Below are 20,977 nucleotides of genomic sequence, written 5' to 3'. Positions count from 1 at the left end.
ATGTCAAATACAAATATACCATGTTTCTGAAAAAATAACATTGACATTCTATGGAGAGAAACAGTAGGGCGACGAGACGTGATCTTCACGTTAAGATCATGGAAGACACTTAAAAGACCCGCGAGACTAGAGAGATTGGCCACAGAGCATCTTGTGGGGACCTTAAACATTAGACTTTGTGCCCAGAGATTGACCCAGGACCGTCTCGCGATGACGTAGAACATGAGATTCTTGCAAGACACATCCTACTTACAAATAAATAAGAGCAAGGGCAGCCAGCTACACACTCAGTCATGTTTTGGCTTTGAGCACACACAGATTTAGGGCTCTCAGCGCATATAACGTGTATAACGACAATACGTTATAATTGAAATGTAGAAGACAAAGTGAAGAAGAAAGCAGCGCAGAGAAAAGAGACTCAAAAGTGTTACAGAGAAGAAAAAAAAAAAAAGAATAATCTAGTTGCAAATTCAGAAAATAAGGAAAGTAATTATCAGCCTAGAACAAATGGAATTGAAAAAAAAGCACGTCCAATCAGGACGTTGGCGCTATACACATGCAGAGCACGTTAGAGATTATGAAAGCAGTGGAATTTGAAAGGCTAAAGAAAATACACATGTGGAGAAAGTAAAAGAATATGAAAGTAGGAAAATTAAAAAGTATAAAAAAGAAAGTAAAGATCGCAGGAGCGCAAACAATCGGAAATTATTACTCAAAAAAGGGAAAATAATCACCACGGACCAGGTGTTATTGAAACAAAAGCAGGATAAAGCGAGGTCAGAAATAAAAGGCAGAGTAGAAAACAAAGTAAAACGTCATTAAAAGGTTAAAAAACCAGGGGGCCAAACACAAACCTGCAGAGCAGGTTAGAAACAATGAAAACTGGAATTCAAAAGACTCAAAAAAATGTAGGCATGATACACATGCAGAGCAAGATACAGAATATGAAAGCAGAAAAAAATGAAAGTGTCAAAAAAAATGAAAGTAAACATCGCATTGGCGCAAAGAAAGAGAAATTATTACTTGGAGAGATAACGAAAAGGCGAATAGAGATTGAATATATGGACATAGGTGATATGTCAGAAGTATGTAAATATTGTAAGGCTTTGAAGTTTAAGTCAAGAGAATTTCAAAAACGGAGATTACCTCACATACATTTATTGGATACTTTGCAAAAAAATTATTAACTGCTAATGATGCAGATTGTTTTGTCTGTGCTGAAATTCCAAACAGAGAAACCTATCCTGAATTATGGTACAAAGTCATTAAACACATGTCTCACTGACCTCACTCATTAAAAAGATTCAGCACGTTGGGACTTGAAAGATTCAAAATGTTATTTATACAGAAAAAAAAAAATCTTAAAAGTGTGTATCCGGAAAAACAAAAAAGGGGGTTGGCGAGCGAACCAAAAAAAAAAAATAGTAGTGTAAAATGATACAAAGACCACAGATAAAAAGTTGGGGTACCACCTTGGTAACCCTGCGTAATTTTAAAAAATTTTATGGAAATAAACATGCAATTAGTTACGGAGATGTCTTTGCAGACAGGGGTCCAAAAGAGAATTGAAGCAGGTAGGTAGGTTTCTGGGTTATGAAACAAGATAAGAATTAAATACAGGATTCCTCTAATATAAAGGCAAATAATCACAGTGTGTAAAGAAGAGATTAAACATTAATAATCCAAATGTATAGCCATGGGACATTAAAATGGAAGGCGCATGAAATTCATTTTAAAGGTCCAAGAATATCAGCATATTGTAAACGATAATGCCATGGTAATGAGGAAATTCTCAGGAAAGCGAAGGATCCTCTTCATTAGGGCTTTATCATTATGAAACAAACTGACCATTAAAGAAAATGTGTGTAATGAACATTGGTTTTTTGAGGAGATGCATTCTGTACATCTAAGAAGCAGCCAATGTCGTGCTACTCCTGGTGTTTTCAATTAAAACCCTGTTGTTGAATTGAGCAGGTTTAAAATCAGTTAACTAGTTTACCAAGGGACAGACAAGAAGTCCATTTTAATGAAAATGTAGCATTGTAATTTTCGTTCCAGCTCCTTTGACTTGAGGTGAACAGTGTGTAATGCTGGAAAAGAGTAATACTTCAATCCTGGGACCAAAGGAGCTTCATAGACAAACAATGAAAGAAAAAAAAATAGGCAGAGGATAGAAAATTCTTATGAGTGTGCCTTGAAAAAGAGCACTTTATTAAGTGTTGTACACTGGCATAATCTGTGAAATCCCATCCTACTAGTTTGAATAAATGATATGCAAAGTAGTTAAGAGGCAGCTGGGTTTGCTTTGTTATTTGAAAAACATTTCAGCACTCATCAGTTTAACTGAATAATGGGAAATATCCTGACATTTGAACCCCTAAAGTGACACATGAGTCGGTGTAAAACCACCAGGGTAAAGATGTTATAGTGGCATTCTTAGTACCTGATAGGTCAGAACCCCATGACTGAAATTATTGTTCTGTGTCTGCATTTAATCTTCCATCTTAGAAATATCCAAATGTGTATTGTATTTTTTGGGATATTTATAAAATGTGGACCACTGTCTCAGTTTTCAGCATTCTTTTGATAACTTGATTTACAGTTTATACTTTGTTTAACTCACAAGGGGGCAAGGCACTAATGTCCATAAAACCTAGTTATGATTGCAAAGTTTTGTCTTCATTTGTCTGCTTCCTTTAATTGATGCCACCTTTTTAATGTTTGCTTGTAAAGTCTTGAGATTTTATTAAGAATTTGTACTAAAAGTAGCCTCCAAAAGCACTTTATTCAAGATTACTAGGTGATTGCCTTCTTCAGCTCTACCCATTCTTTTTTACTCACTGTCACTTTCTAATCCATTCATATCTAACAGGGTATGTTCAGATCTTACAACGAAGTATTTATACAACAACTCACTCTGATGGTCTTTAGAAAAAGTGAATAAGAGATAATCGATTAATGTTGCTCACTTCAGTGAATGTCATTCTTTCAAATTAGTCAGATTTACAGGGCAGTCAACTTATCCACACATTAATCTGCCTTAGTGTTCTTTTATATCCCATAGAATAAACAAATATAAACAAATGATATATTTCATTTTGTAGTTCTTCCTTAATGTATCTCATCAAAGGGTATGACAGAATAAAGGCCATAGACATCCACAATGCAATGCTAATAAATGTATGCAATCTTACATAAGACGTTTGCTTATTTTTTTCACAATCATGGCATGCAATAATTTGCCCTGGAAATGTAAATTGTTAAATGAAGGATTATTTAAAAATTAAAATAAAAAAAATGCCCTAGTGGCTTACAATGGCTGTCAGTCACCAGGATAAAAGTGAAATAATAGACTTTAAACTTAATGAACACTCCATAAAACTCTCAAAGTATATCTGAGGGGACAAATCATTTAATATTTTGCATAAAGATTAATTGCAAATTAGACGGACATCAGAACTAATTAATGACATGTCTAAGACTGACCAAGAATATGCAAATTCTCCTTGTGATAAGCTGTTCAAAAATAGGCTGCCATTACAAACAGAATTTAATCTTTTGGCCACAAGAGACACAGAGCAGCTAATTTTTAAATCACATCTGTTATGGCTTTATGGATTTGACAAAGGAACAAACTTAAAACTAACTTCACGTAACAAAATGTACTGATTGAAAATTGACTTGAATAATAAACAAGAAACCAAGAACAGAAACAATCCAATTACTACAGAAGACCTAGATATTGTACTAAAAGAAGAACTAACCTTTTAAAATGAAGTTATATGCAAGTAATACCTAACTATTATGTATAACCCCAAAACTACTAGCACTAAAAAAATCAATAAATTCAACATTAACAAACGGGTTATGTTTCCTCAAAGTACCCAAAACAACCCAAAATTATGAAGAATTACAAAAAAAAGTATAATTAACCAAACTTGGAGTAAGAAAAGAAGGTACAAGCAAAGAGAAGGAAAACATTTTTGTTTTCAGCTAAGTTACCTACTTTGCTTAAAGGTATGTTAGGCTGCACAAAGAATAGTCAAGTTAGTCTGGTTTGACCTAGTTGATCCTTTAAGAATTGTATGCCTACATGCAAGGTTGTTGTCTTAGGGGGGTTTATCCCAAGGATATTTCAGTTTCTGTAATCAATTTAAGAACAATTCTGCATACCTTAATCTTCACTTATCCACAGCTGTGATCTCTGTTAGAAAGCCAGTGGCGTAACCGAGCTAAGCACATGACACGCAGCCCTATCTTCTAATCTGCTATACAAAACCATTCCCTTTCTAATTCCAAGTAATTTTTTTTTCAGTCATTTTTGTATTGTTGAAGCTAAATCTTGGAGCAAAAGACGCACCAAAAGGTTTTCACCTGAAATGAAGGCTATTAGGAATCATAGGACAGGCAAACAGAGTACATAGCTTTATTGCAATAAAACAATAACACAGACTCAACCAAATTCGGCCAAATCGAGCTGAACCCCAAACAGTCCAAAAATCACAGTTTATATAATAATTTCTTATCATCTTGACCTTGCTCAAAACAGCTCATTCGCTGTTCCCTTCTGATTCCCTCCTGCACCTGGCTAGCTGTTTTCTCAAGTTTTCATGGGAACCATTATTATCTCCTGACTTCCTTCTGCAGCTGGCCACTGGTATTTTTACTGTCTATATTTCATCTTTATTTTCTCTGCTTCGCTTATTTTTGGTTGGCCTTGGGCGGGCAGATGTTCCCTCTTCCATTCTTGAGCTTTCTCTATCTTATCATTTCCCCTTCCTTGGCCTTTATATTGGTGGCCAGAGCTAAGCTTAAATTTAAAAGAAATATGGCATTTGCTTTTATTTAACCATTTGCTTGGCAGGCCAGCCTTGCACTAAGGTTAATGCTTATAAATTTTTCTATATTTATTTATGCTAATAATGTACATGAATATACTCATCTTGACCTCGTTTGTAACAATGCCTTTGCTGTCTATTCTGACTCTCTGTTCCAGCTAGCTTCTCATGTGCCTTCCATGACCATTTTTCTGTATTTCGTCATTGGTATCATTCCTTGCTTTCTGGTCTTCAAACAACAAGGGTTCTTATTTCCCCTTTTTTGTCCTTGGGTAGTTTCTGTACGTCATTCTCTTTCTGTTCTATCCTTCCAAGTTTCCCAATATTGGTAATTTTGCATTGATTTTAACTAAAAAATGCAATATGACTAATGTCATTATTAAATTTAAATTGTTTGCTTGACATATCTTATTTGCTTGACATGTTTAATTTATGCTAAATCTAATGCTTCAGAAGCTGTTAATTGCTTTTATGCTAATACATAGATTTTTATGTTTCATAGTATACAGTCAGCTTTATGATGGCAATGATATCTTCATTTAAAAGCCAGTGATTGAGGTGCTTAATCCTCTTTTACTGTAGGATTCAGGGACTGAGTCGCAAAATCAAGAAATAGTACACTTGTGTTTATATGCCATCTGCTTTGACTGTCAGGAAATTTCAGTGCTACTAAATGTTGTATGTTACTTCTGGATTTAATTAAAAATGATTAGGTTAATAGATCTGGAAGAACAATAGCAAACAGTTCAAATGACTTTAGTAAAATGACTTATCTGCATTTCATTTTCCAGCCTATTTCATTTTATGTGATTCTATGCACCCTTTACCAATTAAGGTCTGCACAATAAATGATGTGATGTCCTATTAAAATTAAAAAGAATTAAACCACATAAATAAATACAGGTAATGGTTTCTAAAGCAGTGTTATATTAGGCATCATGGTGGCCAAATGGTAAACACTGCTGGCGCACAGCTCCAGGAGTCTGGGCTCAAACCCACTCCAGCGACTTGACCATGTGGAGTTTACACACTCTTCTCTTTTTCGCATTTCCCAGATAATGCAGTTTTCCTTCCTCCTCACAAGAGGTGCATTTTAGGATACTGTTGTGATCTTGGGGTTCCTTAGTACAATAAGTTTCAAAATGTCCACTAGTGGGGAGAAAACGGTGAAAACCCTGGCTAGTAATGAAAAGGACAAATGTTGAATCTCTATAAATAAAGTGATGTAAGATTACAAAAATGGCAGATGTAAAGAAGTCCTAATACTCAAATCCCAAGAACAGTCAAGCACAGGGCACAGAGGTCAATAACACAGAACATCAATGATAAAAAAGCAATAAACACCAGAGAACTCACCAGAAGTACTCCCTGGTTTGGGTTGAAAAGCAGCCGCACTCCCTCAACAAGGGTGTCAGAGTCGGGAGGAGATGGACAAGGCTTGCTTGGAGGAGAGTGGAGGAGGAAGGAAAGAAAAAGAATTGAGACTGCAGTTTACCAGGTGATAAAAATCTGTTAAAGGTGTTCTATTTAATAAAAGTATCTTTGTTTGAACCCGTGACTATGTGGTTTGGTTGAGTCTGGGTAGTTGGGGTACTGCTACGCCCGCCCACTGGTCACATTATGTGTATCAAAGCAGTTAAAAATGTTTACTTGTTACTATTTTTATCTTGTATGATTTTTTTTTTTATTTCTTGCTTATGTTCTTTTGATGTTATTGTGTTACTTAACATTTTGTGTCTATGGATGCTTTAATGTTACATTAGACATTAGAATAATTGTGACAGGCCGTCCAGTCCAGCAAAGCTCACCAGTCCTATTCAGTGAGTTCTGAAGGTCCTTAAAGTACTACTCTCTAATACACTACTTGGTAATTTATTCCATGTTTTGTGGTTCTCTACGTGAAGAATAAAACATTTGTGACCAAAGCCTTTATGTACCTGATTTGTAAAAATTAAATGGTGCAGCATTCTTGACTAAGATTTCTGATTTTACCGAGCAGTTAGGCAAATTGACTGATGCTTTCTTGTCTTATGGTTGCCATTTTGGTTTTGTGTTCAATCTCCACCGCCCAAGCATGTAATAGAACTAAACTACTAACAATATGCTGTTTTTATGGAAAGCTGTTCTTGTTGATCACATGCTTAAATGTGGTATGCTGGTGTAGTGGTCAATGTAGGGGGCAGGGGCATATTGAATCTGTCAAAAATAATAAAGTTATACAAGTGCTTAGAGGCTGCTTTCACTCTGGGAAATCAAAGGGCTAAATGGTCTATTCTGTAGTCTGCTTTGAGACATCAAATGCAACAGATGTGCTTAGTTTTACTGCCATGAATCTCTAAGAAATAAGCTTAGCCAGTGAGCAATTAAAGACATTAAAACCTCCATGTATATGTGTACCATATCCGCAATTTTAATTAGAAGGAAGACAGCCACTTTACCCTTTGACAGCAGAATAATAGCATTTTCTCAGTTTCAGATGTTGATCAACTGATGCTACTAAAGTTTTCAGCCAGCAAATTGTCATGCCAAGCCTGGACCCCGAGATAGGATCAAGAAGAAAAAAATATATATATATGTAGATGTTTAGGATTGTATGCTTCTAGATTTTATGTGCCAAATAGAATCATTTAGGCACAGAGAATTGGTTATTTAAAAAAGGCAGCATTTAGTGATAGATTATTGATCATTGCCATCTTGGGATTTTTCTGTATTGTTCACCAAGGAGCAATATAGACTGTACCTAGAGAAAAAAGATCAGATGTTTCTAGTGTGGAAATGACACACACAGGCAGACACAGAACGTCTTAAAACACACGCATTTTATTGCAACCCCTATTTACAAACCCAACCCCCAGTGCAGTAATCACCAACACACAGTCCTTTAGACTTCCTTCTTCTTCTTCTTCTTCTTCTTCTTCTTCTTCCTCTCTCTATCGCCTCCAACTCCTCCCCGGCAAGCTCTGTCCACTTTCACCAGACTCTGGCTCTCTTGCTGGAGTGAGGCGGCCTCTTTTATACCTCCCCCGAATGTGCTCCAGGTGCTTCCCGCTCTTCTTCCAGCAGCACTTCCTGGTGTGGTGGAAGAGCTACCCTTGCACCCGGAAGCACTCCAGGTGTACCTGGAATCTTCTTCCGGCAGCACTTCCTGGTGTGGCGGAAGTGCTGCCTTCCAGGGCTCCATAAGTATCCAGGTGCCCCCTGGCAGTGACTACGGACCCCAGCTGGGATGAGCTTCCAAGCTCTGCTCCCGTGGCCCCCACACAGACCAGGACGGCTGCCCTTTCGTGGCCCGGGGACGGTATTGCTCATCTCCCAGACTCACCAGGTCATCTGGCTGGGCAGGATCCCCAGCCATCCGCCACACTAGAAATAAAAGCATTTCTAAAAAAAGTCACACTATTAGCTAAGATCCGAGTTAACGAGGTTTGGCATAGATAACAAAATACCAGAGCATTAAAACTGTCAGCTGTTAAGAAATATCTCCTTATAAATCTTTCATAATCAAACACTGCATTAAAAAAGAAATCACAAGGTGGAATTAAGTAAATGTGAGAAATGCAATTGTTAATTTCAGCCAATATCTCTTTCGTGGTTTACATGTGTTTTTTTTGTTTCATTTTTTTTGCCCTTTAAACATTATTTTATGTTTTGTGTTATTGATTTTTTTTTTGCATTTCATTTATTGAGTATTGTATTGTGTTTTAATTATCTTCAGGTTTATGTTGTTAACATTCTCTGCCCCTTCTCCTGTATAAGGAGCCTAAGCAGGCATATCTAAGAAATCTAAGAATCAATGAAAAGTACAAATCATAAAGCAGGAATCAAAGACAATGCCAAAGCTGAAGAGTAACTTGCTGGAGCCACCTAATGCCTCCGCTGCGGACCTCATCCCAGCAAGTTACTCTGCAGCTTTGGCATTGTCTTTGAGCAGGACTTTATGATTTGTGCTTTTCATTGATTCTTAGATTTCTCAGATTTGTCTCCTGCATTTATTTTAGATTACTGATTACTTGCTTGTGTGTTTATTTTTAGGTTTTATTAGTTAGCCAAAATGAATTTAGCTTTTTTTATTCTGGCCTTTCTTTTCTTGTTTAAATTTAGCAATTAATTTAATAAATCTTTAAATATAAAATAACTTTTTTGTTTGTTCGTCCTTGGAGCAGGGTTTTTTTACGTTTTTTCCTGCCTCCTTTTCTGGACATACTGAATTTTAATGGGCTTTGACCCACTTCCAGGCCTGTGCAGCACCCACCATTTGAGTTTGGCACTAGACTGTCTGAGGTGGTGAGGCCTGCTCCTTTGTTGTAGAAATTCACTCTGTTTTTGATATTTCTGAGTGGTAGAATCATAACAGCAATAAAGCCATTTGGAAATGTACACATGAGGGCAGAGACAGGTTTGTGGTCATAAAACAAGGCAGAAATAACTTTAAATAGTGCATTTGATACATTTTTAGTTGAGCATTTCATATCAATCAGTGCCAAATGACAAGTGGCACTGAAAGCAAATCTTAATTTAATTAAGGACAGTGTTTTAAAGATGGAAATGAGATCAAGGCTCAAAAAACATCTCTTGGTATGTATCTGTTTTATTTCAACAGTGATGCAGTTTGGCAAAGGCAGGTCATGTTGCTACAGGTTTCTCACCAAAGGACAGCAGTGGATCTGGCTGCAGACACATTACTACATCACCTACCATCAGTGGAATTCCAAACCCGAGTTCATCGTTTGCACACACACGGTTGTAAGGTAAGTCAGTGAGCCCCAAAATTGCAATATTTCGTCCCTATTAATGTAAAGCTGTCTTCTACCTCTGTACATTTTTGCACTATTATTTCAATCTAATTTTATGTTTGTTCAATTTGTTTTTCTTATAGTTGCTTATTTTTATCATTGACATATTGACATTATCGCATCAACATTTTATAGTAATAGTGTTTTCTTAAAGGTGGTGCCATTTTTCAACACGGTCCTCCTCATGTTGTTTGTGGAGTCGGCTCCCTTAAGTACTCCCGTATATCCAATATTGTGGCACATGTTGTGATTACTTTCCACTTTAAAAGATGGTGGCTTCTGTCCCCTTAATGTCCTAACTTTGGATTGTTAAAAAACATAATATCTGTCACAAACTCTAGTTCAGTCAGTCAGTCAGTCAGTCCTTTTCTACACACACACACACACACACACACACTAACCACACACTAAGGATCTAGGACCATAGGTTAGTTACTGTAGGAAAAGGCTTTTTATACCAGGCAGGAACTCCACTTTGAATTGTCACTAAAAATTCTGCATAACATTTTGGTTTTGACTGTCAGTTTTCAGCTGTTTTTTTTGGTTTTAATCTTGGTCTGTTTTTTAGACAACATTTCTAAATGCATAATTGTGTTTCTGGTGATTTTAATCCAATGATTTGTTGTTCTTTTCTTTATGGTCCTTAACAAAAGGTTGAAGAAAATCAAAAAATAAGCAACTTAAAGATGAAAAAAGAGTTTTCAGAGTCAATTTAACAATCTTACCATATTATTCCTGCAGCTAGTAACAGAAATTAAAATAATTAGTAAGAACTGAAAAATGTAACTCAGCTTTCTGCTCAAGCAAGTGCTCCTTACTCAGACCCTTATATACCCATCCTAAGAAGATTCTAATACTTGTAGAAGATTTTTAAATCAATTTGCAATAATATTTGATCAGCAACCAAATTCCTCTATTAATTAGGCAGACCTTTAGAATGGGCCATTGCCCTTTTGAGTCAAATCATCCTAACTACTCCAATTTAAAAGAATTTATAAGAAGGTTTAATGCATTGATTGCTGCTGAGAAAGAGGAGAGGTGGAGATTAACTTTCTTTTAATGGTCAGACTGGGCGACAGATCAACTGAGATTGTAGACAGATAAATCGGTGATTACGTCATCATCAAACACATGCATTAATGAGTCCCAAACCCAGAGTTATTAATGAACTTATAATAAAAAGAACAGCTCATTGCAACTCTGTATAGATTACAAACAACGGAAGTTTACTATTAACATCTCCATGGGGCAACACCATATACTGTAGCTTAGCTAATGCACCTGCAGTATTCCAATCCTTTGTTAACAATACTTTTCTAGATATTCTGTGAGGCATTGTAGTAATACATATTTACAGCATATTAATGTCATTGCCAAATTTAGAAAAAAAATCAAATGCAAGGTGTGATCAAAAATATGGTGAATGTTTAAATTAACAAAAAAAAGAATTACAGTAAAAGACTCATTGCCTTTAATCCCCCTCAAAATACTCCCCCTTTGCTTCGAACACACTTATTCCATCGTTCTTGCCACTTTCTGAAGCAGTTTGGAAGTCCTCTTTTGTGAGTGTCTTTAGTTACGCAGTCGTGGCTGCCTTGAAGTCCTGCTTGTCAATCAAGATCCAATATCAAGGTGATGATTATTGTGTTTTTTGACCTTGATGGAATTGTGCGAGCTGAGTTTGTACCCAGGAACACTACGGTGAACTCTGAATATTATAAGGGCTTATTAGAGCGTTTTGTCATTTTTGCCAGCTATTATGGGGGATTCATAGAATAATTTAGTTTAATAATTGCTTAATGATTTCTCCAACAAAAAAAAAATCATTTCAAAAGTTCACATGGAAATCAGAAGCTCAAGAGGCATTTCAGCAGCTAAAGGAGTTGTAGCTACTGCTCCAATCATATGACACCTGATATAGATGTGTCTTGTTAGAAAATGGGAGCAACTTTGCAAACATTCTCAGATACTGGAAAGTTTCATCCTTAAGCTTTCTTTTCTAACAAATTAATACCAACTGAGCAAAACTACAATGTTGGGAATGGGAAACTATTAGCCATAAAACCTAACTTTGGAAAAGTGGTGACATTGGCATGACTGGCATCAGGAAATCGGAAATTCAAAGCCAAAACCTACTTCTGATAAAAAAATCTTGGAAAACTTTGGTAAATGAACATAAGTTCATTCTGCCATTTAAAACATTCTGCCATTTAGAAAGTAGCAGATGGCTCACAGATATGTTGCTGATGGCTATTCTCTGTGTAAAATGCTACCAGCGTTAACGGGTAAGCGAAATGTCATATGTGTCAGAGGCAAACCTGGAAGAGTACTTTATTTAATATCTGAAGGATCCTGAAGTCTGCTTGATATAAATGTGCCTGGTGAGACTGTTGTTCAGGTCTGATATCTTTTTTTTTTTTGAGATCTCTTACCCCTTATCCTTTTCTCACAGCTATGCAGGTGTTCGAGCAGAGCGAAGACAGGAACTTGGTCTTGAAGACAGCCCTCCTGAAGCTGTGTCTTCTGCATTAAAGGTAATGTAAGAGTAAACAGAGAGCGTCAGTCCTTGGAAGGCAATGCATATGAGAAATGTGTGAAGATAAGACAGTTAAGTTCTGCTTGCCATTTGCATCTGGGATACTAAAATGTCCTTCATCCTGGCTCAACGTTCCTCTGTTGACTCATCCTAACCACTTTGTATATCAGGTCACCAGATAACAATGGCACAATAGTGTCCATTCTAATATGTTGCACCTTTCATTGTAATAACCAATTTAAGGAACCTTATTTAAACAGTACAATATAGGGCTGATAGGAGTTTTTCTTATTTTAAAAGTTACTCAAATTATATAAAGCCTGGGGTATTCATTCTATCATTCAGCCTTATCAGATCATACTTAGCAAATATTTAATAATTACGTAACAACGTGTGTCCTGACTTTTCTTGAAGGTCTTTGTGGAACTGCTTCTGCTGTGCAGCTTTAAGTTAAGGTGAATATAACTCTTTCTAAATAAGCTTATAATTACAGCTAAAAATTGGTGTGCCACAACATTAGCACATACAGCTGTACATGTCTAAAGTGCAAACATTCCTCCAACTCGTGCTATTGTGAACAGATATAAATGCCACTTGCTCAGTTGGCCATTGTTTTACACACCTCCATTATGACATTTGCAGAGCATTTTTCTCACAAGGTTACCAGTACTGCAAAGCACAAACGTCAAGTTCATTTATAGCAACTGGCATACAGTATGAACTCACTTGCTTTGTTCCAGACTTAGCTAAATTACAGGCAATTAAAATCATGCACACCATACCTTCTCTACAATAGCTGAGAAACAGAATATAAATAGTATTTGATTAGGGTTGCTTAACAAGAATATAAATTAGGTTACTTATTGAACTTCCTTTTTTAATTTTTTTTGTTGATTTTAATTTGAAGCAAGTAATAATCCATACAGTCAAGTCAAACTTAACAAATCAAAATTCAACCCCCAACCAAAAGAAAGAGAGAAGAGCCAACAACCAGAGCAAAACTTTAAGAAGGAAGAGTATCCTTATCCCAGATAATGAAGCTTATTCTAAAATGTTATTGATTAGTTTCTGCCATATTTTTGTAAAAAAGTTTTGAACAGATCCTCTAAGTAAGAATTAGATTTTTTACCAACTTTAAATAGTATAGAACATAAAATTACCCACTGATGTAAAAGAGATGTAGTGGGATTCTTCCAATTGAGCAAGATAAGTCTGCGTACTAGTAGTGAGGTACATGCAATTACAGTTTGTTTGTCCTTCTCCACTTTAGGTACATCTGGGAGTACACTGAACACAGCTGTTAAAGGTGTTAGGAGTGATTGTGACATCAAGGCCGTCCAATAGGCATTCAAAGATTTTTGTCCAAACTGATGTTAATTTGGTGCATTCCCAAAACATACAGTATAGCCCAGTGAGGCTGGAGCTAGATTGCAACATTCACAGGCTGAATCTTGGCCTGGATACATTTTGAACAATTCTAAACATGATAAATGTGCTTGATAAAAGATTTTAAGTTGCATGAATGAATGCTTTGCACGTACGGAGCTAGAGTGTATTCTATACATGGCTACCTTCCACTCCTTTTCTGAAATATTAAGTGAAAGATCTTTTCCCCACCATACCCTGGGATCTTTGAATGGAATGGACTTTAAAATGTTTTTATATATTGTAGAGATGCTATCTGAGGCTTCGAGACTAATCAGTGTTTCTTCTGGAATAGAAATACAGTAGGTAGGAGGTGCAGAAAATTACGCAGGTTCCGTTTAACAAAGATTCTAATTTGGAAAGTAGAGGAAAATTGTGTTGATGAGAAATTAAATTTAAAGCTTAATTGTTTGTAGGATGCAAAGATATTATCTATGTACAAATCTCAGACATTTTGCAAACATTATCATATCCTAGGTTTACATTGTTTGGACTGTACTTTCATAAGATATCTCAATTTTAACCTTTTCTACACCACTGCTGGAGAGTTTATTTTGTGCTCTGTCTCTTGGTATGTTAGTGAACTGAGACTTTGTGAAATGTGGTCTAGCCTCACTTGGGAAAGCAAAATGGGGGGTGGGGGAAAAAGAATGCAATGTTATTTCTTATTATCCTTTCTACCCCAATACCTGTAAGTGCCAACATAACAATAGGCTCCATAGCCATAACACCAGGCATTCATATGAAATCTAGGTCAAAGCTCTCATATGTAAAAATGTACTGTCTTAACTTAAGACTACAAAATATCAACAAAAGTTCAGAAGCAATGTCCCAATGACCAAACAGTGAGCTGGAATGTCAAAGGTCTCAATCATGAATTAAAGAGAAAAAATACTGAACATCCTTTAAACACATTTGGGAAGCCCACAGCCTTAGTGCCTTCACAATTTACTTTCGAGGCACAGTAGGGCTGAATTATTACAAAGACTTAATATATTGCATATGCAACCAAAGAGTCTGTTTTATCTTTGTAACACATTGCTTATCTGCATGTTTGCATTAATGCTGTATATCTTTGAGAGAGCACATGTGAATTAACGTAGTACCAAGTGAAGAAGTGAGGAAAATCACAACCCTCCACAGTTCATAGTAAAAACTCATATTAGTTCTGATTAGTGCTAGTGATGCCCATATAGGGTGGTTTGTGTTTTTTTTCTTTTAGGTTAGGTCACTACATTAATTACTATTACCTGTTTTTCTTTTTTCACGTATATGCCTCTCTCTAATTTCTTAAGAGTAGCTCAAACATACTTCCTTTAAGAAACAAAATTCTATAAATTATTGATAAACACAAATGTTTAGAAGTAGGACATATGAAAAAACATCACCAGTAACTTGATCAATAAATCAGAAGAAAAAAACTTAATCTCCATTTAAATTTTGTTGAGTTTCCTCCGAAGGAAAATAGGCGTGAGGCCTCCAAAAGCCGCTGCTCAAGTGGGCCAGAATCTTCAGTGATCTGTCCAGCTGGGCCGCAACCTAACCCAGTTAGGCCCCTAAAGTTACCTGCTTGCTTCAGCTAGAGCAGACAAAACAAGTTCAAATATCATCTGAAATATAACAAAAGCCCCACAAGAGGAGGGATGACTATAAACTCTCGGCATGTGGTAAAATGAGAAACAAATAATCTTTATGAATCAAAGTTTTATCAACAAAAATAGCATGTTACAAAGAAAGGCTCAAAATAGCAAGAAGAGGTACAATGGAGTTGTGTAAAAGGCAATAAAAGGCAATCCACATCAAGCCAGTCCCAATAAGATATCTGTTTTGATGCAGGTAGTTCTTCATCACAGAATCCTCAAAGGCCTCTACAGCTGGCGCACCCAGTGGGGGCACACTTGTTTCGGCCAATTTCTGCTGGCTTCATGGGGTGCAGCCCCTCAAAAATGGAAACCTGACCACAACAACTAATAAGTTCCAAACTTTTAGCAAATGCCCCCTTCAGAGAAAGGGTCACCATAAACCAGGGCTATTCAATTACAAATTCAGTTTGGTCAGATTTTCAAACCAAGAAAATTTTGCTGGGCCCGACATTTTCATTGGCCAGTAAGCAGCAGGTAATGAGAAAATTTAAACCAACACAAATGAATAATTTGAAAAACAAATAATTTTTATTATTTTTCAGTTAGTCAGTCATTTTCCAAACTGCTTTATCCTAACACCGGGTCACGGGGGTCTGCTGGAGCCAATCCCAGCCAGCGCAAGGCAGGAACAAATCCCAGGCAGGGTGCCAGCCCACCTCAGGACACACACACACACCAAGCACAATTTAAGATCGCCATTGCACCTAACCTGCATGTCTTTGGACTGTGGGAGGAAACTGGAGCACTTGGACGAAACCCACGCAGACACGGGGAGAACATGCAAACTCCACGCAGGGAGGACCCGGGAAGCAAACCAGGGTCTCCTTACTGCGAGGCAGCAGCGCTACCACTGTGCCACCGTGCTGCCCTTTATGCTTTGTTTCCCTTTTAAATTTGGTCACATCTGATACCAGCATATCAAAAATTGCATAAAAAAATGATAATAAAGCTGTAACTGAACAGAATCTGAGGTAGTAGCAATGCTTTTTTTTTCCACTTTTGAAATAATCATAATCAATAAGCTTATCCAACCCAGGCACATCTCAAAATGCGTAAAAACGAAATAGTGCACAGTATTAGCACTAAAATCTGTTTCCCTTTTTGAAATGAAATAAACATTTTGCTCACATCTGACCCAGGCACATCACAAAGTTCATTTAACAGAATAAAAAAGAACTATCTATGCTATCAAAGCTATCAGTGCACAAACCAATAGCAAGCGATGACAGTAACTAACACACACGAATATGTCTGCTGCACACTGAGGGAACGTAGGCTTGTTTTAATCACCATGTGTGATACACATGTTGTGTTTGGATTAAATTTAAGGTACTGTGAAGGTATATACAGGCCAAGAGTCCTAGCGCTAAATGTTTTGTTTATTTGGTGAAAAAACATAACATTTAAAATTTTTAATTGACAGATCATCAAGTATAATAATAATACTTCTTTACCTTTATGGTACTTTATTCACTACTTAAAACGCTTTGCAAACTCCACGCAACAAGACACGGAATGTAAACCTGTGATCTTATTATTGTGAGGCAGTGCCACTTCCGTTACTCCATCTGCATAGGTGGACTGTGCTGCATAATATTGTGCTTAAAAATTACAAACACGGAATTTCTGAAGTCAAAGAATATTAATCGCAGGTTAATAATGAGTTCTGCATTCTACAAAAAAGTTGTTATGTAGTCTCATAAAGCAATCAATGCTTAATTTGATTGAGTTTTAAAAAAGATTTCAAACTTTTGCGTGTTTTCATCAAATGCAGCATTCTAATTTGTTCTTTGCTTTGTCATGACTCGTAACAGCCATGAAGCCACAGGATTGAAGCATGTGAGGAACAACCAATCATATAAAGAGAAGTACAAGGAACATTGCTTGTCAGTAAAGAGGCTGTCATTGGAATAACAATTAGATTCATTTATGAAAACCCAAGTTTGCATGCATTTGATGAAGTTAGAATACAACTAAGACTCAGCATACAGCAACTAAGACCAACTGTCGTGGCTGAGGTGCCTGTACAACATACCAGTGCGAACCGTCACAAAAAAAAAATCACTGTATCATTGACGACTACCACCACTTCTATATGCAGAAGAGTTCAAAGTTTAGTTTTTATTTAACAGACATGTGCAGTCTACTGGAGTAGAAGACAGCTCCCTGTGTCACTGTCTCTTGGTCTGTCACACTGTAATAATATGCAGCACGTCACACATCACAGTTTGCAGTTGATACCAAGATAGGTGGATTGGCAGATAATTTGAAATCTGTTAAAGCATTACAGAAGGACTTGGACAGCATATAGGCTTGAGCAGATTTGTGGCAGATGAAACTTATTGTCAGTAAATGTAAAGTATTACATGTAGGAAATAAAAATGTTAGATTTGAATACACAATGGGCGGTCTAAAAATCAAGAGTACACCTTATGAGAAGGATTTAGGCATCATAGTGGACTCTAAGCTATCAACTTCCAGACAGTGTTCAGAAGCCATTAAGAAGGCTAACAGAATGGTAGGTTATTTAGCACAATAATAATAATTAATTCTTTGCAATTATATAGCACTTTTCTCACTACTCAAAGCGCTCAGCAATTGCAGGTTAAGGGCCTTGTGTGAAGTACAAGTTCAAGGAGGTTATGCTCAACCTTTATAATGCACTGGTGAGGCCTCTTCTGGAATACTGTGTGCAGTTTTGGCCTACAGGCTACAAAAAGGACATAGTAGCGCTAGAAAAGGTCCAGAGAAGAGCGACTAGGCTGATTCCAGGACTACATGGGTTGAATGATGAGGGAAGATTAAAAGAGCTGAGCCTTTACAGTTTAAGCAAAAGAAGATTAAGAGGTGACATGATTGAAGTGTTTAAAATTATGAAGGTAATCAGTACAGTGGATTGAGATGGTGACTTTAAAATGAGTTCATCAAGAACACGGAGACACAGTTGGAAACTTGTTATGGGTAAATTTTGCACAAACATTAGGATGTTTTTTGTTACACAGAGAACTGCAAACACTTGGAATAAGCTACCAAGTAGAGTGGTAGACAGTAAGACTTTAGGGACATTCAAAACTCGACTTGATGTTTTTTTAGAAGAATTAAGTGAATTAAATGGATAGGACTGGTGATCTTCGTTGAGCTGAATGGCCTGTTCTCATCTAAGTTATTCTAAAGTTCTAATGTCACACTGACCACTTTGGTTAGTTAAACTGTAAACAAACTGTAAAGAGAAGAAAATGACATTTTAATAATAATAATAATAATAATAATACATTTTATTTAATAGATATCTTTCTTAACACTCCAAACGACCTTTTAAAAAAATTAAACAACAGTACTAGATATAAAAACAAAGAGAATGATAAAATCAGATAACAATAAAAATAAAAGTAGTGACAAACATAAAAGGTAACAGGCTATAACAATTCTAAAATCAAAGTTGATATGCCACTTTAAAAAGATATGCTTTGATGGTAGTTTTGAATTATATTATTGAGTCCAGTTGATGGGTATGAGAGGGAGAGAATTCCAGAGTTGAGGAGCACTATGAGAGGACGCTCGAGCTCCCATAGCACTGAGTCTGATGTGTGGTACAACAACAAGTCGAGCTGCAGATGAGGATCTAAAGGGGCGAGAAGAAGCGACTGTAGAAGATCAGTGAGGTAGGGAGGAGTGAGGTTGTGGAGAGCTTTAAATGTTAAGAGCAGTATTTTGTATTGTATTTGGTAGTAAATAGGGAGCCAGTGAAGTTGAGAGACAATAGTTGTAATATGTTCAGTGGATTTTGAACAGGTTATTATCCTAGCAGCAGAGTTTTGTATGTGTTGTGTAAGTGATGGATACGTTTTTTGGAGATGCCAGATAGAATGGCTTTGCAGTAATCTATACATGTAGTGACTAAAGCATTGATCGATACTTCAGTACTGTGTTGTGTAAGAGCAGGATGGAGTCTAGAAATGTTTCAGAGATAAAAAAGACAGTCTGAGAAACATTATTTATGTCCGATGAAAAAGGGAGGGTACTGTCTAGAACAGGGGTGGGCAATGTCGGTCTTGAAGAGCCGCACTGGCTGCAAGTTTTTGTTCCATCCCAGTTTCTTAATGACAAGTCAGTTACTGCTGATGAAGCTCTTATTGCTTAAGTGACACTTAGTGGTCTCGCTTGTTAAGGTTCCCCACCCTTAATTGCTTATTTCAATCTTAAACAGCTGCATTCAGTGTTTTAATGGCTCCTTATTAGCAATAAGATGGAAATGACAAAGCAGTCAGCAGTTCACCATCTTGCTTGTTTCCATTTACATCTGTGTGTGTTCATCATGCACTGTTTGATTTATTGAAACACTTAATAGAAAAATGTGACAGACTGAAAATTATCCGTTTTAGGCTTCAAATTATTTTATCCTTGGAAAGGAAAAAAGCTACGATATAAGAACCTTACATTGCAGACTAACAAGCCATAAAATTAAATAAGGTCTGCGATTAGAAAGGATTGGTTTATAATTAAACAATTGGGTTGGAATGAAAACCTGCAGCCACTGCGGCCCTCCAGGACTGACATTGTGTGCCCTGGTCTAGAATGACGCCCTTAACGTCATACGGCTCTTAACCTGGGAGGAAATGTTCGTGATAGTGTTCTTAATTAAAATGGAAGAACTGTTAACCTTGAGTGTAGATTTAGAAACAATGAGGAGCAGCTTGTTTTATTTCTATTTAGCTGGAATAAATTATGAGCCATCCATGATTTTATGTCTTTGAGACATGTAGTGAGAATATTTAGATGGAAAACAGAGGTAGCTTTACTGGATAAATAAAGCTGTATGTTGTCATCATAACAGTGAAATTGGATGACATGATGTTGAAAGATATTGCCTATTAGGAAGATGTAGATGAGAAAGAGAAGTGGCCCCAAAACAGAGCCCTGTAGAATTCCCTGTGTAACTACTGCATTCTCTGACTTTCTGACTGCCTCCCTCCCTTAAAAAACAATTAAATGTTTACCTGATGCCCACATTACTGCTTCCTGCTCATAGTAATACTTACAGTATAACTCCAAATAACATTTGCTTTCTTTTTTACAGTAACGTTTATGATATATATTATTTTTCCTAGGAATCATAAGTAAACGTTTAGTATTTAGTATTGATGCAGTTTTGTTTTCTTAAGGGCCACAGACCCACTTTTGTTCTGGGCTTCCAATGGTGCACTTAAAGGGGTCTACTGATGTATTCCAGGTCAGATTTTTGTGGGACTCAAAGAGTAACTTTGTTTTCTTAGATTAAGTTAGTCTGCTGATAGATTATTGGTCTGATGGCCTTTTGTTGCCTTACCTCTGCCTCGTGCACCTCAGTTCCTTTCAAGGAGGTTTGGACTTGTTCTTTGTAGCTCCCAAACCAACCTGTCTTCTGTTTCCAAGTCCAAGTACTTCACCTTCACTGACCATTTACTTTACGGCTGTGTCTTCAGCAGAATGAATTGTTTATGGCTAGTATCTTTAAAAATAAATCACAGATCTTTTATAGTGCCTTATTCTCTGGAGGAATAACTTTGTCTATGAAGGCTTTCACAGGTCATTGTTCAGTCACTCTTCTTGCTCATCAATGTTATATTTTTGAATTGTATGTCTTCTTGTGTGCTGCTTGTTCCAGTTGCCAGGGTAATCTTTCCCATTGTTCCCATTTCCTGGTATGGGCATCAATATGTGTTTGATCATTTTTAAACCAAATCTTCATAAATACTAATAAAG

The 20,977-nt window shown here is 36.7% G+C and overlaps 1 protein-coding gene across 2 annotated transcripts in view; it reads left to right on the top strand.

The window, feature by feature from the left end:
- Positions 1–20,977, top strand: part of LOC120523042 (neuronal PAS domain-containing protein 2-like) — a 169,618-nt gene that overhangs the window by 92,703 nt on the left and 55,938 nt on the right. For both annotated transcript variants that reach the window (XM_039743983.1, XM_039743981.1), the window contains exons 10-11: positions 9,439–9,586; positions 12,084–12,165. In XM_039743983.1, the coding sequence (XP_039599917.1) occupies positions 9,439–9,586; positions 12,084–12,165 (230 nt within the window). The remainder of the gene's footprint in view (positions 1–9,438; positions 9,587–12,083; positions 12,166–20,977) is intronic.

This window comes from Polypterus senegalus, chromosome 2 (genome assembly GCF_016835505.1).
Source record: "Polypterus senegalus isolate Bchr_013 chromosome 2, ASM1683550v1, whole genome shotgun sequence".
Lineage (NCBI taxonomy): Eukaryota > Metazoa > Chordata > Cladistia > Polypteriformes > Polypteridae > Polypterus > Polypterus senegalus.
The sequence above is the reverse complement of the archived record's forward strand: the minus strand, read 5'-3'. Positions and strand labels throughout refer to the sequence as shown.